This window comes from Tamandua tetradactyla, chromosome 12 (assembly GCF_023851605.1).
Source record: "Tamandua tetradactyla isolate mTamTet1 chromosome 12, mTamTet1.pri, whole genome shotgun sequence".
NCBI classification, from domain to species: Eukaryota; Metazoa; Chordata; class Mammalia; order Pilosa; family Myrmecophagidae; genus Tamandua; species Tamandua tetradactyla.
In genome coordinates, this window is record NC_135338.1 from 4,173,943 (window position 1) to 4,194,792 (window position 20,850).

General features: G+C 41.8%; 1 protein-coding gene across 2 annotated transcripts; it reads left to right on the top strand.

Annotated features, from left to right (window-relative positions):
- The first annotated feature begins 1,787 nt into the window (after positions 1-1,787).
- Positions 1,788-14,270, top strand: SIX4 (SIX homeobox 4). 2 transcript variants are annotated; one of them, XM_077122459.1, is made up of 4 exons: positions 1,788-1,851; positions 2,063-2,901; positions 5,589-6,277; positions 9,747-14,270. In XM_077122459.1, the coding sequence occupies exons 1-4, from the start codon at positions 1,849-1,851 to the stop codon at positions 10,541-10,543; spliced, it is 2,328 nt and encodes a 775-aa protein (XP_076978574.1). In that variant the 5' UTR covers positions 1,788-1,848; the 3' UTR covers positions 10,544-14,270. The 2 variants fall into 2 exon arrangements, with proteins under 2 accessions (XP_076978574.1, XP_076978573.1); XM_077122458.1 differs by lacking the exon at positions 1,788-1,851 and having other exon boundaries at positions 1,955-2,901.
- Positions 14,271-20,850: the final 6,580 nt, after the last annotated feature.

Below are 20,850 nucleotides of genomic sequence, written 5' to 3' on the forward strand. Positions count from 1 at the left end.
TAAGTAGCAAGTCTCAGATTAAGCCAACATCTAGTTAGCTGACCCCCAAAGCTACATCCTTTCCACTACACCACACTGCCTCCTGTCTAATTTGTTCTGATAAATACGCTTTAAAAACTCAAGAAACTAAATGCAATGTGGTATCCTGGGTTGGATTATGGAACAGAAAAGGAAAATCAATGGAAAACCCAGTGAAATCTGAATAAAGCCCAGAGTTTAGTTAATAGTAATGTACCAATGTTAATTTGTTCTAACAAATGCACCATAGTAAAGTAAGATATTAACATTAGGGGAAGCTGAGAGACAGGCATATGGGAAATCTCTATACTACCTTTACGACGTTTCCATACATCTAAAATTCTTCCAAAATTAAAAGTATATGTTTTTAAAATTCATGGAATCTCAAATATTGTCCTGAAGCTCTATACCTAACTGGATGCTTCCAATGGGGTGGAAGCACTTGGTCTGTGGTTGTGAATTTTAAATATATCAGAGCTGTCACTGCTGACTTCCTCACATTAGGGTAGGACAAAGGCAAGTTAAATCCAAATATCAAGTGGCATCTTGATTGACTGGCAATAAAACGCAGCCTGTCCACAAAACAGAAACCTCTCCAAGCTGATCATGACAGCAGGTAACTTAAACAGCTGCTTTATACTTTGCTGAGGCAGGCAAATATAAGTAGCTGGGAAGCAGGAATGATACAAGTCAACCCTGAAGTAAAGGTTAGAACGATGTTGTTAAAACGTTAGGCTTTGAGAAAGAGCAGCAAGCTTACCCAAGGGACCCACAGTAGTCAGAGAAGCAGAGATAGGTTCATCCTTTTTTTAGTTAAGCCCTTATGCAAACCATGTAGGAAAGAGATAACTACAAACACCAACAGGCTCCACCCCTAGCAGTTCAGCCTCAGACCAGAGATCAGTCCTCCCTGCACCTTGTGTGGAGAAGGGCTGCTGGTCTTGCACTATTCTTAACTACACCCGCACAGTCAAGGTGTTTCCACCAGGAATATCATATTCAAAGAAGAGTCACTCATACACTTACATTTAAAATGCTCACATAGAAGATTTAAATTTGCATTTAACAAAATTTACAAAATAACAAAATTTAAATTTGGTTATTATAATCTCAAACGCGGATCTCTTCCACCCAGGTGACAAAGGTAAACACATTTTTTTGAAGGCTCATATTCTCCCTTCTCAGAGAGCCATCTATACTGCTTATTTTAAGGTTTCGAAGACTTTTTTTCTTTGGGAGTGTTAATTTACACCAAATGTTTCCTCCACAGACCATTCCCTAGTGCCATTCTACTCCTGACTCTTTTTAAATACAAATATCTCCATTTAGACATTTCAAAAACCGGGAGATGCAGAGCGATTCCAGGAAGCTTCTGAATTGCCCTCTTTGAACTTTTTTCATCTGGATGCCGAGGGTGGTCTTTTTGTTAAGACGCCAGGCAACCAGACCTTAAGGCCACGCCATTCCTATTTCTCCTGCAACCCTAGGGCCTCTCTCTGAAAGAATCTGTTGTCCAGTTTTCAGGCCACAATAGGTAATTTCCCGCCCAGAAGTAGGGCCTGAAAAGAATGTCGGTGTTTCCCTCCAGGTATAGGTGCCTGGGGGTCAGGGGAGAGGGAAGGGCGAGGGGTGGAGCGGGAGGCGGGTGATGGACAGGGATAGACACCCTGTCTCCGCCTCCCTCGGAATGCGAAGCAGCCAATGAGGCGGCGCGGCCGGGCCGGCCGGGCAGGCCGTGCCTTATAGTATGCAGCAGCCCGAGGAGTCACGTTGGGGGAGCGGCAGAAAGCAGCTATCCGTTTACACTACTTTGCTCTAGCAGCTATCTTAATGGTGACTGCGTGGCCGGGGGGAAACCTGATCAGCCAGATCCAGCCGAAACCGGGAGGGAGGGAGTGGGCTTTCCGGAGGGGGGGAGGGGGGAGGAGGACGAAGAAGGAGGAGTAAAAGAGGGGGAAAGAAAGAGGAAAAAGAGTGCGAGGGAGTGAGGGAGGGAGGAAAATAAACAACAAAAAAAATGTCCTCTTCCTCCCCCACCGGGCAGATTGCAAGTGCAGCGGACATCAAGCAGGAGAATGGGATGGAAAGCGCCTCGGAAGGGCAGGAGGCGCCCCGAGAAGTTGTGGGGGGCGCGGCGGCGGGGCTGAGTCCCCAGGCTCCAGCCCCTTTCCCCTTGGAGCCGGGGGACGCCGCGGCCGCCGCCGCCAGGGTGAGCGGAGAGGAAGGGGCAGGGGCGGCGGCGGCGGCCGGAGCGGCGGCGGATCAGGTACAACTCCACTCGGAACTTCTGGGCAGGCACCCCCACGCCGCCGCCGCCGCCGCCGCGCAGCCCCCGCTGGCCTTCTCGCCCGACCACGTAGCTTGCGTGTGCGAGGCGCTGCAGCAGGGGGGCAACCTGGACCGCCTGGCCCGGTTCTTGTGGTCCCTGCCCCAGAGCGACCTGCTACGTGGCAACGAGAGCCTGCTGAAGGCGCGGGCGCTGGTGGCCTTCCACCAGGGCATCTACCCCGAGCTCTACAGCATCCTCGAGAGCCACAGCTTCGAGTCGGCCAACCACCCGCTGCTGCAGCAGCTCTGGTACAAGGCGCGCTACACCGAGGCCGAGCGAGCCCGCGGCCGGCCGCTGGGCGCCGTGGACAAGTACCGGCTGCGCAGGAAATTCCCCCTGCCCCGCACCATCTGGGACGGCGAGGAGACGGTGTATTGTTTCAAGGAGAAGTCGCGCAACGCGCTCAAGGAGCTCTACAAGCAGAATCGCTACCCTTCGCCCGCCGAGAAGCGGCACCTGGCCAAGATCACCGGCCTCTCCCTCACCCAGGTCAGCAACTGGTTCAAGAACCGCCGGCAGCGCGACCGGAATCCCTCCGAGACCCAGTCCAAAAGGTGAGCGCCAACTTTCCTCCTCCTCCCCCTCCCACTCCCCCACCCCCTTCCCTGCTTTCTTTCCTCCTGGCGCTCGCAAACATGGCGCTTACCTTCCCCACCAGCCCGGTCCGGCTGCCCACCTCTCCCCGCCCCCCACCTTTCTCCGCGCCTGGGGTGGGGGCGGGGGCGGGGGGGATGGCGGCGTCGAGGGGCGGGGGGAACCTCCCTCCTTCCCCTCCCCCTCCTCCCCCAGAAGTTTCTTCTCGTCCGTCTAGAACTCAGTCCCCGCCCCCACCTCGGCCGGTCACGGCGGCCGGGTTTTCCACCCCCAGCCCGCTGACTCTGAAGTTGCCACTCTCCCCCGGGCTTTGGCGGGGCGAAGAGGAGGTGTACGGACGCCCGAAGGCAGCTCTGGCTGCCGCCCGAGGCCGGGAGAGGCTGCTGGCGCGGGCCGGGGTCTGCACCTCCGCAGGGCCAGACGCCGCCGGGCCCGCGCGCGCACGCGCTCGCCGACCCCCGGAGCGGGGCTGCCCCCGCGGGCCATCACGGTGGCGGCCCTGGAGGGAGGGGAGTGTTAGGTGGGGGCCGGCAGCGCGGAAGGGGTCTGGGGACGTCGAGGTTTTATGTGACAGAGTTAATCATTCACCCTGCCCGCTGTGGTTCCCTTCGCGGCCGCGGCAACGTGGGGTGCTGGTGCGGCTGGGCTCTACAGTGTTTTGAAACCTGATTCTGAACTCCTTCGGATCGGATTTCAGCGCCGCCGGGGGTAGCGGGCCTGAAGGGCCGCGTCCTCGGCCCCCGAGCACTGCTTGGCCCCCTCCTGGTACGAATGGTGGGGGTGAGGGGACAAGCTGGTACCAGGGGGACTGCTGGAAAGGAGTTGGGGGCGCTGTCGACTCGGCACCCCAGTGGGCTTGAACTTTTTTACTGGCAGGAATCCCATCCCCCCTTTTTTCCACCTCTTTGTGCGCGCTCCCAAATGAGACACTTGGTGTATGTCCCTGTGTGTGTGTATCGTGGGGCGAGCTAAACTGAAGAGAAGGCCGTCCTAAGAGATGATGTCTCCAGCCCCGCGGAGATGGGAGGCAGAGTAAGCCGAAAGTTCTGCTAGGGAAAGACTCTGGGAACCCCGGCGCCCGCCCGAGCAGGTGAAGGTGACCACGGAGCGCATTCCAGAACTCGCGGCGGCGGGCCCTGGCCGGTCCGACCCTGCGCCCTGGGCCCCGACGGCTCCGGAGCTGGTCGCTGTAGTGAGGAAGGGAGGGCGGGAGGCGCGGCGCGGCGCCGGGCCTCGGAGTAACCATAACAGAACGCGCCCCGCGACGTGCACGCACCCTTCCGTAGCCTTGCAGACAACCCCAGAGAAGGCGCGGCAGTTACGCCGCGCTACCTGCCCCGGCACCCGCCACAGGCCCGGGATTCCGGCGCTCGAAGCCCCAAAGGAATCTCAGGGCGGGAGGCAGAGGTTGAGGAGCAGACGCCACGCTCAGGCCAATTGCCCCGCAGCCTCGGCTCTGCGGGTGCTCCCCTGCCCCCGACACGGAACGGTGCGACACATACGCACGCCCTACTCCACACACACACACAAACACACTCACCCTACTCCACATCCCCGCCCCCTGCCCAGTTGCTTGGTTTAGGCCCCTCTCCGGATCTACCTCCCACCCGCACCCCCGGTGAGTCACCCTAGCAGACGGCGACGGCGGCTCAGCCTCAGCTCATAAATCAAAGCGCTTTCCACGCTCCGGGCCCCCGCAGCCCAAAGCCCCAATAATCTCCTCCCCTCAGCTTGAAAGCGAACCCACAGCGGGGCACTGCAGGGATGTGGGATCCTTTGCTAGGCCAAGTCTTGAGACGCTTTCAAATAGCATCTGTCTCCCTCCCTTTCTCTCCACCGCCCAGCCTTATGCCAAATGGGAAACCCCCACCACTACTCCCACCCCCTTGGTCTTTCCCCAGATTGGGGAGCTGAGGACACGGTCCTTAATGGAAGGGCTCTGAGTGACCCACACCCTTTCCCTCCCACCTCACTAGGGCACTGGATGGTGTATGTTAAATATGCCCCTATGGCTTCCTTTGGATTCAAAGGAGACTGCACGTAACTGCCCTTGGGTTGAAAGTGCCTTGCCTACAACAGGGACGCCCACTTGGTTGAATGAGAAAGTTGTCATTCTGGTGGAGTAGAAGTTTGGGAGCAGGTGAGAAAATAGCCTCTTATTAACTAACTGGCAAGGAAAATAAAGCTGAACACTTCACACCTCCTGCTCCTTTGGCAGTTTTCATCTACCTCCGAAATAATACTATCTGAATTGGTTTGAGGGCAGAGAAAGGAGTTCCTAAATAGGAAAGAATGACCACCTCATTTGATGCATTTTTTTCTATGTCATAAGAAGCATATGTAACAGTAAGGAATAGCACTTCGTGCTATAGAAACGTATATACAATTCTTTTCTAAAAGCTGAATTTACATCTTCCAGACCTCTGGACTTTTCCTGAATTTATTGTTATTAAAACTGGTTGGAATCTAAAGAGTTCGTCTTCCTAAAAAAGGCCTCATAGACTGATCAGGACTAACAGACATCCTGCTGTGCTTTCCTTAAATACTGCCTTTAATAGATTTAGAGGCTGGTTTTCAAAACAAACAACACTATGTAAAATGTCATCCCCCTGACCTTCTGAATGTTTTGATTTCTCCCTCTGTACAGTGAGTCAGATGGCAATCCCAGCACCGAAGATGAATCCAGCAAGGGACATGAGGATTTGTCTCCTCACCCACTCACCGGGTCATCTGATGGTGTCACCAACCTCAGCCTTTCCAGTCACATGGAGCCAGTATATATGCAACAAATTGGAAATGCTAAGATATCATTAAGCTCTTCTGGTGTTTTGTTGAATGGAAGTTTGGTGCCTGCAAGTACTTCACCTGTCTTCCTTAATGGTAATTCTTTTATTCAGGGGCCCAATGGAGTTATCCTTAATGGATTAAATGTGGGAAATACACAGACAGTGTCGCTGAACCCACCAAAAATGGCATCAAACATTGTGAGCAATGGTATATCCATGACTGACATTCTGGGGTCTGCCTCCCAGGATGTGAAGGAATTCAAAGTCCTCCAGAGCTCTGTAGCTAACTCAGCAGCCACCACCTCCTATAGCCCCAATGCCCCTGCATCATTCCCAGGGCTGATACCCAGCACTGAAGTGAAAAGAGAAGGCATTCAAACAGTGGCTTCCCAGGACGGAGGTTCTGTAGTGACTTTTACTACACCAGTGCAAATTAACCAATATGGCATTGTGCAGATCCCCAATTCCGGAGCAAACAGCCAGTTCCTTAATGGGAGCATTGGATTCTCTCCGCTGCAGCTGCCTCCTGTTTCAGTGGCAGCTTCACAAGGTAAAAAGTGTCATTTGGTACTGTAATGCGACTGTGAATGTGTTGGTCAGCTGCTGTCAATGATGCATTTTCTATGTTATATGACTGATGTTGTTGTTCAGATGCCTTACAGCGGGCTGCCACAGCTGCAGAATAACCTGAATTCAGTTCTCCTCCACAACAATCATGTAATACCCAGCTTGCTTGAGTCCCTCACATGATGAGGATGACCTTTTTTTTTTTTTTTGCCTACCAACTGCATGGAAAAATACAGTTCATAGCAAGTCTTGCCAGTTCTACAATTATGGAAATATAAGTCAATCGGTGCTTACAGAATTACCCACTGCTTGACATCTTAAGATTAAAAATTAATACTCCTTGGAACACAAAATAAGTCTAGCAGTTGGTAAGAATGTGTACGCTTTACCTAAGCATTATTTATTTGACCAAAAAAAATGTTTTAGAAGAGCGAGCTAAAAAGACTGAATCAATTATGTGAGTCATGTTTCTCCTGTAATTGATACTAACAGATGAAGAAAAGCTAGTAGAATATGTTATTGGGTTTCTCTTGCACTGCAGGTATACTCACCCTCTAAATGTGTACATTTATTTAGGAAGACAGCCATTAGCCTTAATTTTCATGTTTGCAGCTTTGCTAAAGGAAGCTCAGTCTGCTGGAGAAAGCACTGATCTGAAATTCTGGAAATGTGAGGCTGATATGCTAGTTTTTCACTGACTTTTAGCCAGTCTGGGTCACTCTGTGTAATTTTCTCTACATAGGAATAGGAATGATTAGGATTTAGCAGTAGAGATGGTAGAGTCCTTTGAATTCAGGAGAAGGAGATGTTAATGCTAGTTTGCCTTCCCTTAAGCAAATCTGAAATTCCAGATTTTTATAAAAGCAAAATAAGTAATTGTTGGCCTTAAAGATTGGCTTCTTGTAAGATGATTTTACCAAAAAAAAGGTAATTTATGCACAACTACTATTCCAAACTATATTCTACTTCAGTTTACTTTGGGCTTTAATGGCAAAACTATTCTGGAGTAAATTTCATTCTGTACTTGTTTCCCTGTAGGTAAAATGGTCTTAAAATACAACCGTTCTGTAGCACACTATACATTTGTTCATTGATGTAGCACACTATTAATTTCTTCATTATTCCAAGCTATGGAAAGAATTAGGTAAAGTCACTATCCAACAGGGCAAAAATATGAAAATTACAGGGAAAGCCAAAAATGCTTAGTTTTATAATAATTTGATGTGGGTCTAACCCCTTTTCTTTGCTTAAGAAAATTTCCTGACAATAGGTAACATTTTGAAGACAAATTTGAACAGAAAAAATATGGTACAAGCTTTGAGGGATGAGAAAGCAGAAATACTTTTGATGTATAACCTAGAAAAATGCTACCATAGAAAATTAGTATGAACTAAAAGCTAATTTTTTAAATGGGACATTTAATAGGAATAAAAATGGCATTTTCAGTTAAAATAGCTAAAACAGCTATCAATTCTTAGGCTGTCTGGATAAATTGAAGGCAAAAGTTTAAGCAGATGGGTCCAGGAAGCAACATTCCTTTATAATAGTTGCATATTGCAGTTCATAATAAAGCCACATTTTGAGGATTCAGCTTTTTTCTAAAATAAATAAACAGCTACCCTTTCTTAACAGTTTTTAGACAAGGTAGATTATCTTCCTCTAGTTGGGATTTATATAAAAAACAGACTATCTATCTTTTACTTACTTTATATTCTGAGAAAATAAGTTTTTTTTCCTTTATCATCAGTACTTTGTAAAGCTATACTTTGTACCTACATTATTTTTACTGGTTTTTAAATTATTATTCAATTTATAATTGAATTGCGGTTCTGTATCACATCTGCTTTTTGCTTCATTTATAAATGTAATAATTTTTACACATTCAGAAATATTTATGTACAACAGCAGTTGGAGAAAATGTAACATCTATTATGTTACTTTGATTCTATCAAAAAATAACAATCTTGTTCACATCTACACTGATGAACAGTTTCACGCATATACACACAAAAAACAGATATCTATTTGAGGTGGGTTTTGCTACATTTTAGCAGCCTGAAATACTATCTCAAAGTAGTTTAAGTTGAAGCCAAACCTTTTCAAATAAAAGCCCTAGAATGTTTTTCTTAACGCCAATATTTCTGTGATGAATGCTTTCTGGTCATTAAATGTTGGAAAATACTTTAAATAAATACAGTGTTTTCCATTTTTTTTCTTTTTATTAGAGACATTTCTTTGTATTTAGGATTATTAAAAATGTTTAGAGGACACAAACAGCCCTGTGGCACTTATCAATACAAGTGACAATTTAATCACAATTATGATAATTCAGAAAGGGAAACCTTTTGGGTGAATTACCTTTAACATTGAACTGTTTTCTCAAAATAAAATGCAGACTTCACTGAAAATCTAACTTAAGATCAGAGTAAACAAGCCCACCTGAATTACTCTGTTATAAAACTCTCCCCAAATCCACCTTTCTTTCACTAGCAGAATTTGAGAGCCTGGATCCTCTTGGTGCCATCATTTCACTGTGCCTACGTGAAGACTCAGAAAAGGTTTTATTTGAAGGGGGCAGGGAGGAAGGTCTAATTCATCTACATTGTCTGAGTTATCTGATTGGAAGATCTTCTCAGCTTTCCATTTAATTTTTTTTTTCTATCTCTGGTCTCTGCAGACCATTATAGTGAGAGCCTCAAAAGATACAAACCTTTTAGAGAAGCATTAGCTCTGGTTCTTTATGTTAATCTATTTTGAAAAGATTTTGAAAAGCACAGTTCAGTATTATCATTAATTCTCCCTATCACCACAGTACCGTTTGAAAATTCAAAACTAGCATACACACACACACACACACACACACACACACACAAAACACCTTTTGAATGTTTTGTTGATTTGACGTTACTTTATGGCTAGTTTGGTGAAAGTTTGAAACTTGTCTGTACAGGTTTATATGGTTAACTTTAAGCTCCAGGGAAACCATTTTATGTCGTGTTTTCTGTATTTCCATTTGTGTTTTATGTCGGTTCCTGAGCCGCCCTGAACAAAGGCACTTTATTTTGTATTTGTGCTTTCTAGTTCTAACCGGCAGAGCTAGCATTAACTAACTATCCACTAACTGAGAAATACCAAGTCAGTAATAATGAACCAGAAACCTAACTGAAAGAAGAATTTGGAAGGAATTTTTTTCTACCTTGTTAAGCCAGGGAATTAAAAATATAGATTCTAGGACCCACCTGACACCGAGTTAGACTCTAAAGGAGTGGAGCCTGGGAATCTAGTTTTTAAGTGTTCATTGTCATTCTTTTATATCAGGATTGGGCTAAAGTTAGTATTTAGAAATGTTGCTTCTTCATAGACACTATACCTGAGAAGAAGCCTGTGTTTAAAGAAGTAATTCCATTTCCTGTCACTTCCATCAATAGTAATCTGTACTTTATTCTTCCTAGGTAACATTTCAGAAAATTCAAGCACTTCAGATGGGAGCACATTTACAAGCGAGTCTACCACAGTCCAACAAGGAAAGGTTTTCTTCAGCTCTCTTGCTCCCAGTGCAGTGGTATACGCTGTTCCTAATTCAGGCCAGACTATAGGATCTGTTAAACAGGAGGGCTTAGAGAGGAGCCTGGTATTTTCTCAGCTGATGCCTGTCAATCAGAACACACAAATAAATGCAAACCTTTCTTCGGAAAGTATCTCGGGGAGTGGTCTCCATCCACTGGCCTCATCATTAGTTAATGTGTCTCCAACTCACAATTTTTCCCTGACTCCTCCTACACTCCTAAATCCCACTGAGCTAAACCCTGAAATTGCTGATAGCCAGCCAATGCCTGCACCTGTGACAAGCAAATCTACTGCAACGTCCGTCAGCAACACTAACTATGCAACTCTTCAAAACTGCTCCCTTATTACTGGTCAGGACCTAATGTCCGTCCCTATGACCCAGTCTTCCCTTGGGGAACTCGTTCCTACGGCTGAAAACCAGGTGGGTCACCCCTCCCCAGCCGTACACCAGGATTTCACCAGAGACCACCATTTGGTTCTGCAATCAGTAGCTAACATAAAAGAGAATTTCTTACCAAATTCTGAGAGCAAAATAACAAGCAACATAATGATGCTGGACTCCAAATCCAAGTATGTCCTAGATGGTATGAGTGAGACTGTCTGTGAAGACCTGGAAACAGACAAAAAGGAGCTTGCCAAGCTCCAGACTGTCCAACTGGATGAAGACATGCAAGATTTATAAACCTTGTTTCTGTGTTTTGTTTTTGTTTTTGTTTTTGTTTTGGCACCAGTGGACAAATCTTTTCGAGAAGCCCAAAGGACATAAAGCATTTTCCCATTTAAAAGAAAACACTCCAGGGCGAGCAGCAGTGGCTCAGTGGCAGAGTTCTCGAAGCCTGCCATGCCGGAGACCTGGGTTCGATGCCCAAAGTCTGACCATGTCAAAAAAACGGGAATACTCTAGTTTTTTATTTGAATGGATTCAAGAGACTTTGGATTGGTCTGCATGAAGATGACACTTACATATATAGGAGTGGAACTGCATTACTGCAACCTTTCTGTTCACATATGATGTTCTCTTTTAAACAGATGGAGACAAAAGAACAAGTTGAAATGTATGAAGTCATATACATCCTTTGGTTCACTTAATATTCTAAGATCAAAATGGACCTTGATAAATAGTTTTTTAAATTAAAAATATATGCATCTGACAATGTTAGATAGAGCTACCGAGTGTTAGAAGCAATGCAGTTCTTTTCGTTTACTTTTACTCCATGGGCATTGATGAGGTTAAGAAGCATAAATGTAACTCCAATCTAATGGTGTATTTTTGAAGCTAAATAGCTTAAATACACAGACACACACACACACATATATATACACATTTCTGTTTTTCAGCCTTTTCCCAAAAACCTTGCTTTAAGTTTCTACACATTTCCAAATGTGGTTGCTAGTAGTTCAGTGTAGCTAAAAGAGTTTGGAACTCCACTAAAAACTCTGAAACAAACTTCAGTAGGAATGTAAATATACCAGTACTATAAGCAGGATTTGAGTAATTACAGTGAATTTTATTTATACTGTATGTGTTTCTCTTACAATTCAGGCGCTATGAACTGAAAAGAAAAATGTTTTCTTACTGTTTAATTTATTTTTATTGTTTGAACAGGAAGTGAACATAGTTATTTCCGACAAACTTCTACTTTTTATAGGATTTTGAAAGTAATAGTTTTTATCAGGTGTCTATTATGGTCAATATTAAAAATACTGAAGCAGGAACCCTAACTCCAATATTGGAATTTGGAGTTAGGAATTTTTTTCACATACTTGTTCTTTATCTTTATTTAGCAACTCTGATTCATTTAAATATGCTTTCTATAGAATTCTATGTGCCTTTTTACCTTGTGGCCTTTTTATTCTTACTAAGATACAAAATCGTCAACAAAAGCACTGATGGTTCTTTTCTACTTTCCAGCAGGGTTCATTTCACCACAGAATTATTTTAAATCTAAAGAACTTAAATTCTAATAATGTTATGTGTAATGTTAATGATGGAAACAGATGAACAACTAATTATTGTTGAAACTTTTCATTACAGTGAGAATGGCGCCAATTAAATTAAAGGCGACCATATAAAATCAATCCTGTAGGCTATCAAAACCAATTTTGACTACAGAAAGAATATGTAAATTCTGTTGAGCAAAAATCTTTCCTGTTAAAACTTTTAAATGTTCTAAATATTTTGAATCAGTTGTTACATTATGACACATGACTGTTCTTTGCACTAAATTATGTCTTTAAAAGTAAATTGTTTGGGTTTCTGTAAGAAGCTTGTTTGATATGTTGTGAGCCATGATTATAGTTTTTATCAGGACTCTGAACACAAGATATAATAATGGAAATTCATATATGCAGTGAGTAAAGTTACTCTCTGTCTCTGGAAAGCCAGAAAAGTGAGAAAATTATCTCTTCAGAGATTATTTAAAGCTGTTGAACATAAAAAGGTTATCACATCTTATTTTCCTTAAGATCAGAACAAAGGGTCCATACTAGATCTTTGCATCAGCCAAGCATGTTGAGTAAGGGCCGTAGAGGATTTAAACTTTTGTTGTTTTGCAATTGGATTTTGCAGGCATAGGTTAAGAGCCCTATGAAGAATTCTCCCATCATTTTGATAAATAGCATCTTTTTTTTATGGAATTAGTGAATGTTCCTAAACTGCTGAAACTACATGGTTTTGTTTTATTTTTTACAAAGTCAGGTGTTTTAGAGTTCTCTTCCACTCGATCATCACTATGCAGCTTGTTTTTTCTTTGGGTGTGTGCTGATAATGTTACTAAGAACTAATGATTACATGGTTCCGTAGTGTAGTTTACATGAAAATGATATTTTACACTTTATTATTTCAGGTTTCAAGAGTTTGTTACTTATTTAAAAATACCCTTTCAATAAAGGAGATGGGGCGGTTTAAAAAGTTATATGTATTATATATATAACTGGAAAAGTTTTATGTCTTCCAAAAATAGAATAAGCATCTCTCTTGTTCAGAGTTCTTCCTCTTTTCTCCCTTTAGAAAAAGAAAAGATAGCACAAAACCTAACTTACCTAGGAAACCTATTCGTATTCCCACATGGTGTAATTACAACCCTCCAGTTACCTATACAATATAACAAGTAAGAATCAACACACGTTATAAAGAACATATTGTTCTTTTCTATTCTTTGAGGAAAATAAGGGCGAGTCTGTGTGGAGCCCATGTATATGTGAATAGAATAACATAAACGCCGTGATCTCCTTGCACAGAATTGCAAATATTTTTTTGCAATACTAAGGGCCAGACTCAGAACTCTTGGAGTTTAAGTGGCAGAACTTCCCTCTGACGTAAACCAATGCTTGAAGATGCTCAAATGACACTAGATCCCTGAAAAGGAATCAGAATAAGGCTAAATAATTCTCTGCGAAGCCCAACTCCTGCTGCTGGCTGTGGGATTTTTGGTGTAAACCTATCTATGCACTCTGTCAGCCAAAATTTGGCATTTAGCTCTTAGTTACATCTGGTAAAGGACAGCCTATAGTTTAAAGAGAAGGTGCATTTGTTCCTCATTCAAGCAAGAGCACCTGTGTTGTACTGCTTTATATCTCATGTATATTTATGGTAATGAAAAACTCTTTGAATCGTATACATGCTTCAGTGCCGTTCTTGTGTTATGAAAGGCAAGTAGATGTTGTAGCCATAGATAAAAATCACTAGTAAATTGCACACTGACCTTAAGCCTTCTTGTGTGTGCCCTTGTATCTTGCATGTTAAAAGTTGGATTACTGGGCATGTGTTGCAGCCTGCCCTACTACATGCTGGACAAGTGGGCATTAGGACATATCCATAAGTTCTTCATTCTTTAAACTGTTTTGAACTGTTCATCTCATCATAAAAACATAACCAATATAGGAAAACTTTGGAGAAAAGGATTACATTTTACAAAAGATGTTTCAGAACTTTCCTAAAACTATTAGATGATAGAATTTAATGTTCTTTTGTATCGAATGGATACATTTCATGTTAATTTAATATAACTATTCCCACCATACATTTTATTAATCAAAATTCTTCAGCATGTGACTCTTTGCTTTCAGGGTTCTCAAAAACAAATTACTCTTTTGTTGCATGTACTGTATGTTTAGAGGCAACCAGTTATGTGATCAATATGGTTTTACTGTGCCTTACACAAAGTAAATCTACAGAATGTATATCATGGGATGGGGTGACAAGTCTTTACTGCACTGTTAGGTGATGGCACACAGCATGTCCCAGAACATTTCTGTGCTTAATTACCCAACCAAAGAGATCTAAAGTATGTATGTTGTACTGTAATAGGGGTTTATGCCTGGACATTTAAGTGTTTTATTTGTTTTCTGAAATGATGTGAACTTATTTTTCTAAACACTATGCTGAATAAACTTTATATTTATACATATCTTGGGTTGAACAAAGTTATTTGGGAATATTGTGTTTTAAAAGAAATGCAAGTGGGCGGGCCACGGTGGCTCAGTGGCAGAGTTCTCGCCTGCCATGCTGGACATGTGGGTTCAACTCCCGGTGCCTGCCTGTGCAAAAAAAAAAAGAGAAGAAATGCAAATAACCCACTGTTGCTAGGCAAAAAATAGTGGTGATTTCACTTACTCTTGGAGAAATAGAGCAAAGTAAGAAAAAAGTGGGGGGAAGCCCTGCTTATACCTGGCAACTCTTCATGAGGCCAACAAGAGTAACTTTGGAAAAATCTGTTACTTGTACAGAATTATGCTATTCACTTACTCAATTACTATATACTAAGGGCTAAATGATTAAATTTTATCCTCCTTAAAAGGGAAGAAATGTGTCTTACAGGTTTTCGTTTCCCTAAGGCTACCTATGGTGCCTGATACAACAGTAGGTACTTTATAAGATTTAACAGAAGTAAATTGAAAGGACCAAAGAACTTTCCATTCCCAATGTTATTGAGAAAGTAATATCACCAATCCCTAAAGCACTACCTTTAGCTAAAGTCTGGTCCTCTGCTACTTTGAAAGTTATGGGCAGAACAGTATTGCTACAGAGTGTGTAGAAGTACAGTTTGGGCTTAATTTTAAAGTCATATGACAGGTGAGTTTCTATGTCTTCCACACTGAAATGGAGGGGAAACTAGGAAATAAAGTAGGGGAGTAACTACAATTTCATAACAAAACCGAAAGTTATCGGTTTCAGATACTGTCTAGACTTCATATTCCTGCTATTCAGTTCATTAATTTAGCAATTTTCTTTGTAGTTTAACTAGTTAATGTAAGTGGTGTCTCAGTAAATAAGTACAGGGTCGGGATTGTGGGGTAATTACATTTTATAATAGTTTAACCAAATGAATATTTTTGAACACTGCACTACTTAAAACATTTTTGTGGCTCCTTACAAACTACCAAATAAAACTTTTCAAATGTAATTCAAGGCTTCTACAGGAGTCCATTCCACTTTCCAGTTTCCGCTATAAAATAATAAATGTGGAAATTTACCTTTGCACAACATCATTTCCAATACAATAGTTGGTAACTAAAGATACATTCTGATAAATGTTTTAATGCTATAAAGCCAAGGAAATACGATTAAGAACAGGGAATGATGAGGATGGGGAGCATACATTAAACTGATTAAGGAAGGTCTCTAAGGAACTAACATTTCAGCATTGAGACTTGGATGGTGAGAAGGAGCCAGCTAGGAAGACCTGGAGAAAACAGCATTCCAGCCGTAGGGAAGAGGAGAGTGGCTGAATTACAGCAGTAACCCAAGTGACAGGCCTTGGTAGACCACAGAGAGAGTCTTACTGGTCCATGTCAAATAAATTGGATTTGTGTCTGAGTCATCACTGTGGCTTTTGAGCAAAGAGTGATATAACCTCATTTATACTCTAAAAGGTCCCTGTGAGCACGCGAGAATGGAGGCAAGAGTGAGGACAGGAATTGGGGGGCTCTTGCCATGTTGTCCTGAGCTGTAAGATCAGAAATAATACTTCAGGAGCTCTTGAAACAGGTGGGGCAATTTTTCCTCAAATGTCTCCAGAACTTTAGTTTCTCCAAGCCTCTGCCTCCTTCTGTTAGCCCAAAGCTGCTTTCTGATGCTAAGGGTGATTGCCCCATCCTGACTCTGTCTCCTCCACTCCAGGCTGCTAGATTCAGCTTGCCTGATGGATATTTTCAGAATGCCCTGAAAACACTTAAGGCTCTACCTGTGAAAAATTAAATTATTTATCTTCTCCCTAAGCTGTGTCCTCCTCTTTGCTCCTCCTTTTAGCAGCATTCATTTATCCATTGGCCAAATAACAAATCTGAGATTCACCATGGTTTCTTCTCTTCCTTTCTCCTCCTCTTCTCCAAAGCACTAGGTTTATCTAAGTCAGCTTTTTTTAGTTCCTCTTAAATATTTCTCCCTCTCCATTTCTAGGGTTCCCGCTATGGTTCAGGTACTTATCATTCATTTCTTAACTGAATTATTGCCTCCACAGTCTCTGATCCTCATTCCAGGCCACATTACAACTACACTCAGGTGGAACTTTTGGAATTCAAGACTTATCCCAGCATTGCTTAGCTTTCCAGTTTAGAGCTGTCAATGATTCTTCATTGCCATGAAATGCCATTTAAACCCCTTAGACTCCCAAGACCCAGTCCCTGCCTCTCTGCCTAGTCACACCTCGGTGCTCCTTGGGTCATATGAAACTATTCCCTCAGAGGAGTGGGTTTTGTCTCTCCCATCTTCCCCTGCATCTCTTCCCTGAAGGCTCCTCCTCTCTCATCTGATGAATCCTTATTCAGTATCCAAGACTCACTACTCACTTGATGTTACATCATCCAGGATGCCTTGGCTCACCCTCACAAGCAGAATAGTCATGGCCAATTCTGTCATTAGACAGGGACTTACCTTCCTTTAGTGTGGCACTTGTCACATCACCGTAATTGTGTGTCCACCTCACTAGACCTGACTTTCATCTTTGTTCCTCTAATATTTAATTTTACACCTAAAGCATGGTAGGCACTTTGAAATTACTGATTTTAGCAGTGACTCTGTCAGTATTGCTTTTCTTTGAATGAGCTGCTTTTCATTTGCTATGGATTAGGGAGCAATACAGCTAAACCAGTTAAATATTATCAATACATTCTGATTCTTTGAATCTTCCGGCATTAGTGGATGATCTTTATGGTAATTATTTTCCTTACTGCTCCACATTTTTTTCCACTTACTTCCAAGTTGAGATTGGGTTCCAGAAGATAGAGGTTGGCTAAAGGTTGACAGACAAATGGGCCATTAGCAAAAATGTACTCAATAAGATATTTTAGATCAATGCTTGAAAATAGCCGTGATGGACAGAAAAGCTATTTATACTTATGGAAAATTTGCACTTTCTAAAAATATTGTCTCTATGGATATATTCCTGTTACTTGCTTTTGAATTAACGAGTCTATGAAGAATAGTAAATAATGGAACATAGGGGAAGGCATCAGGAAATCTGGATTCTAATTAGGCTTCAGATTTGAGACATATCAGTTCACCTCTCCGGGTAACTGTAAATGGGTATATTGAATATTATTACTTATGAGATCAGTGTAGTAATAAAGAAAAAAAAGATCTAATCATATGTACTTATTCTACAAAGTTAAGAATATCAAATCAATTTCAAAATTCAAGTTCAAACCCTGCCAAGGGCTACAAATGTGAGAGAAAATGGTCGCATCTTGGGTCAACATTGGGCTGGATTCTTAAGAGGACCAGAGCTAGGGGGAGTAGATCTGGCTTTACAGCCTTCCCTCTCCTTTGCCTGTACCCACTTTGCTCCCTAAGGAGACTTCCCTTCCCTCAGGCACTGCCCTATGTCCCAACTGGCCTTGATAATAGTGATGCTGGTGATTAATAGCTAAGATATGGTGATCCCACCCCCCGCCCAAGGAGAATTCACATTTTCAGGAAGGCTTTTCAGGACCCAACAGAACCAGGATGTAATGAACCTGTTAAGTGGTTGATTAATAAATCTGAACAAGGTGTTCCCTGTTTCTAAGCACAGCAGGCAAGTGTGTGTGTGTGTGTGTGTGTGTGTGTGTTTGAGGGATGGAAAGAGAAAGGTGGATAGGCAGAGGGATAGAGAGATTTCCCCAGAGCCTGGGAAATTCCCTTCAGGAGAGTCTCCCTGTTGAAAAGACAAGTCACTAGCCATAATGAAACCATACAAATTAACCATCAGAAAACAAAGTTTATTTTTTTTAAGATGTACACTACAAAGAAGATGTACAGAAGAGAGACCAAAATGCATTTTGTTAAAAAATGAGAAATATTGAAAATGTCTTAATTTATTTTTATTTATTTAATAAGTGCCTTCTTGCATTCTTCATCAAATGGCTGAGTGGCTATCTCAGTATTAATGCATTACTCATTACTTGGCAAATTTATTTTATTAGTACTAAAGGAGGCTGAAGATAGATTTAATATTGCCCCTACATGAATTATCATCAGGGGTCTTAATTTTGAAAGATGATTGAGTATCTTTTCCTAATCAGCCTAGGTAGATTTTCCAAAATCTCTCCAATTAACATACAACTAGATCTTAGAATACATATAGTCTCACCTAATAAGAGCCCTTTGTTTCTAGTATCATTGTACAGTTACTGTCAAACATCTTAACAAATATCTGTCTACTCAGGAACAAACTCAGATTTTTGTAATGGGTACCAAACTGATAGTATAATATCTAACTCTCAGTAAAATATTTGTGTAACTATATTAACACAGCTATTTTTTTCTTGTATTTTAAAGGGAATTAATTGAGCTAAAATGTACCTTAGTTATTTTATTTTAAGTGGTATATACCAATAATGCAAATTAAATGTAGGAGCAAGATCCATACGTAAAGTATGTAAGGAGGAAATCTACTCTACTCTATGTATCAAACACTTTCATCCCCCTAGAAGCACTCTCAAGTAGTCTAGCCATTGAAATGCTAAGTATAAGGTGTGTCTCTCTTTTATTCACAGCAGATCCCCTTATGGCGCCTACAGGAAGATGTTTCCTTTTTTCTAAGATATTATATGGCCTAAAAATAAAGCTATCTTTATCTTTTTTTATGTAATCCAAAATTTTTATTAATTCACAATGGCATACCTCTTTTCTATCTTTCTTAGATTTCTCCAGGAAAACCATTAGATGTGTCTGTAATCACAGTTATTTTTTTATAAAGAAAAAGAAATAGCTGCTTGCAGTCTCTAGTATCATATCCTAAATCTGATCATATTACTTTATATGCCTGATAAAGTATTAGACATAATCCCCAGAGGCCTGAAGACACTGCCCATTCATTTTTGCTGATGTAAAGAATCTGGCAGCATGCAGTTGGGATTTGAGCTCTCGGGTGACAACTTGATGAAGCCCAAATCTTGGCAATAGAGATGCATTTGAACGGTAGCATAAAGCTGGGCCTGTGGTTTAGGCCCAAGCTTCTGCACCGGAGGTAATGTGTGAACTAGGAGCAGAATTTTGTTATCAAGAATCCACTTCCTTCCTTTAGACATACCAGGAGCCCTGAGCAGCTCCCAGAGCACTTGTTCCCACTGTATATGTGTCAAGTAGTGGACACAGTACTGGGAATTCAAAGATGGGCGTGTCAGACTTTAAAATCTAAGGACACACACATTACCCAGGCTGTGTGATATGTACAGAAGGGCCAGCAGGAAGAAAGACGGCTAGAGTGGGAGCTTCCTCTTTAAGGAAATGACCAAGATATAGTTTATACCACTTCTTAGAATTGGCCCAAATCCTGTCACATGTCCACACCTAGCTCTAAGGGAAATGTGGTTTCTAGTTGAGTAGTCATATACCCTACTAAAAGGTAGGAAAATTCTATTCTAAAAGAAAGAAGGGGGGAACAGACTGCGGGGGACATTTAGAGGTCTCTGTTACAGTAGTTGGCCTACTTTCCTGAAGTCTATGGCTCTCTCCCTTCTACATAATAGGGTAAAAGTAGCCTTACAAATGATGGAAGAATATTGCGTTTCTACTTCAGATCTTTAGATTCTACTTCCAACCAGGATGATAAACATCATCTTTAGAATTACCATCATCGTGTATGTCCTTAAAAAGTTTGAGGCAACCCACAATCCCTTGTTCAAAATGCAACTTGAAACTGCTAGTTTTTTAATGTTCCAACTCATAAGTAATCAAGGAAATGTAAGCTCCTTGAGGACAAGGTCAGTGAGTTGTTGTCAAATCAATGTTCAACATTCCTTAAATACTTGGAAAATAAATGTTGCATAAATGAATAAGATGCAAGTTTGAGAAATGAGACCCTAGGTTCGCCTTTGAAATTAGTAAAGATTTAAAGCAATAATAATGTTTAAAGCTGACGAAGATGCAAATAAGGCATATACTCTCACATATTAACAGATGGGGGTATAAGTTGGTACTACATTTCCAGAGGACAACTTGTCAAATTACAACTACAAAAAGGTACAAATTTTAGCTGATTGCATGGGCAAAGATGTAAAAGTTTGTTAATGCACTATCTTGGTAAGAGTCTGTGGAAGATGTTTTTTTCATACATTATTGTTGGGAATCTATTTGGAATAACCACTGTAGAGACATTTCAGGAATGGCTATCACAATGAAAATGCACATACTCTGATTCAATCATTTTTCCTGTAGAGATTTTTAGTAAAGATACATTTAAACATTTGTGAGTCATCTTATAGAATGGTACTCTTTGTACCTTGTTTGTAGTGGTAAAATAATGTAAAAAGCCTTGATTTCCATCAATGGGAAGGCAGGAATTGAATGCCAAGAGGTTGCTAAAATTTAAAAAATCAAAGTACAAATAATACCTAATTTGGTAGGTTTCTTTAAAAGTGGCAGGGGAAAAATATATGTGTTCATACCTAAAAATGCACATACGCACCAACACTCATACGCACACACAGACACGTGGATACACCAGGAAAAGAAACATGATTAAAGCACAGAAATGGAAGGATGAATGGTTCACTTTTATATCCTTT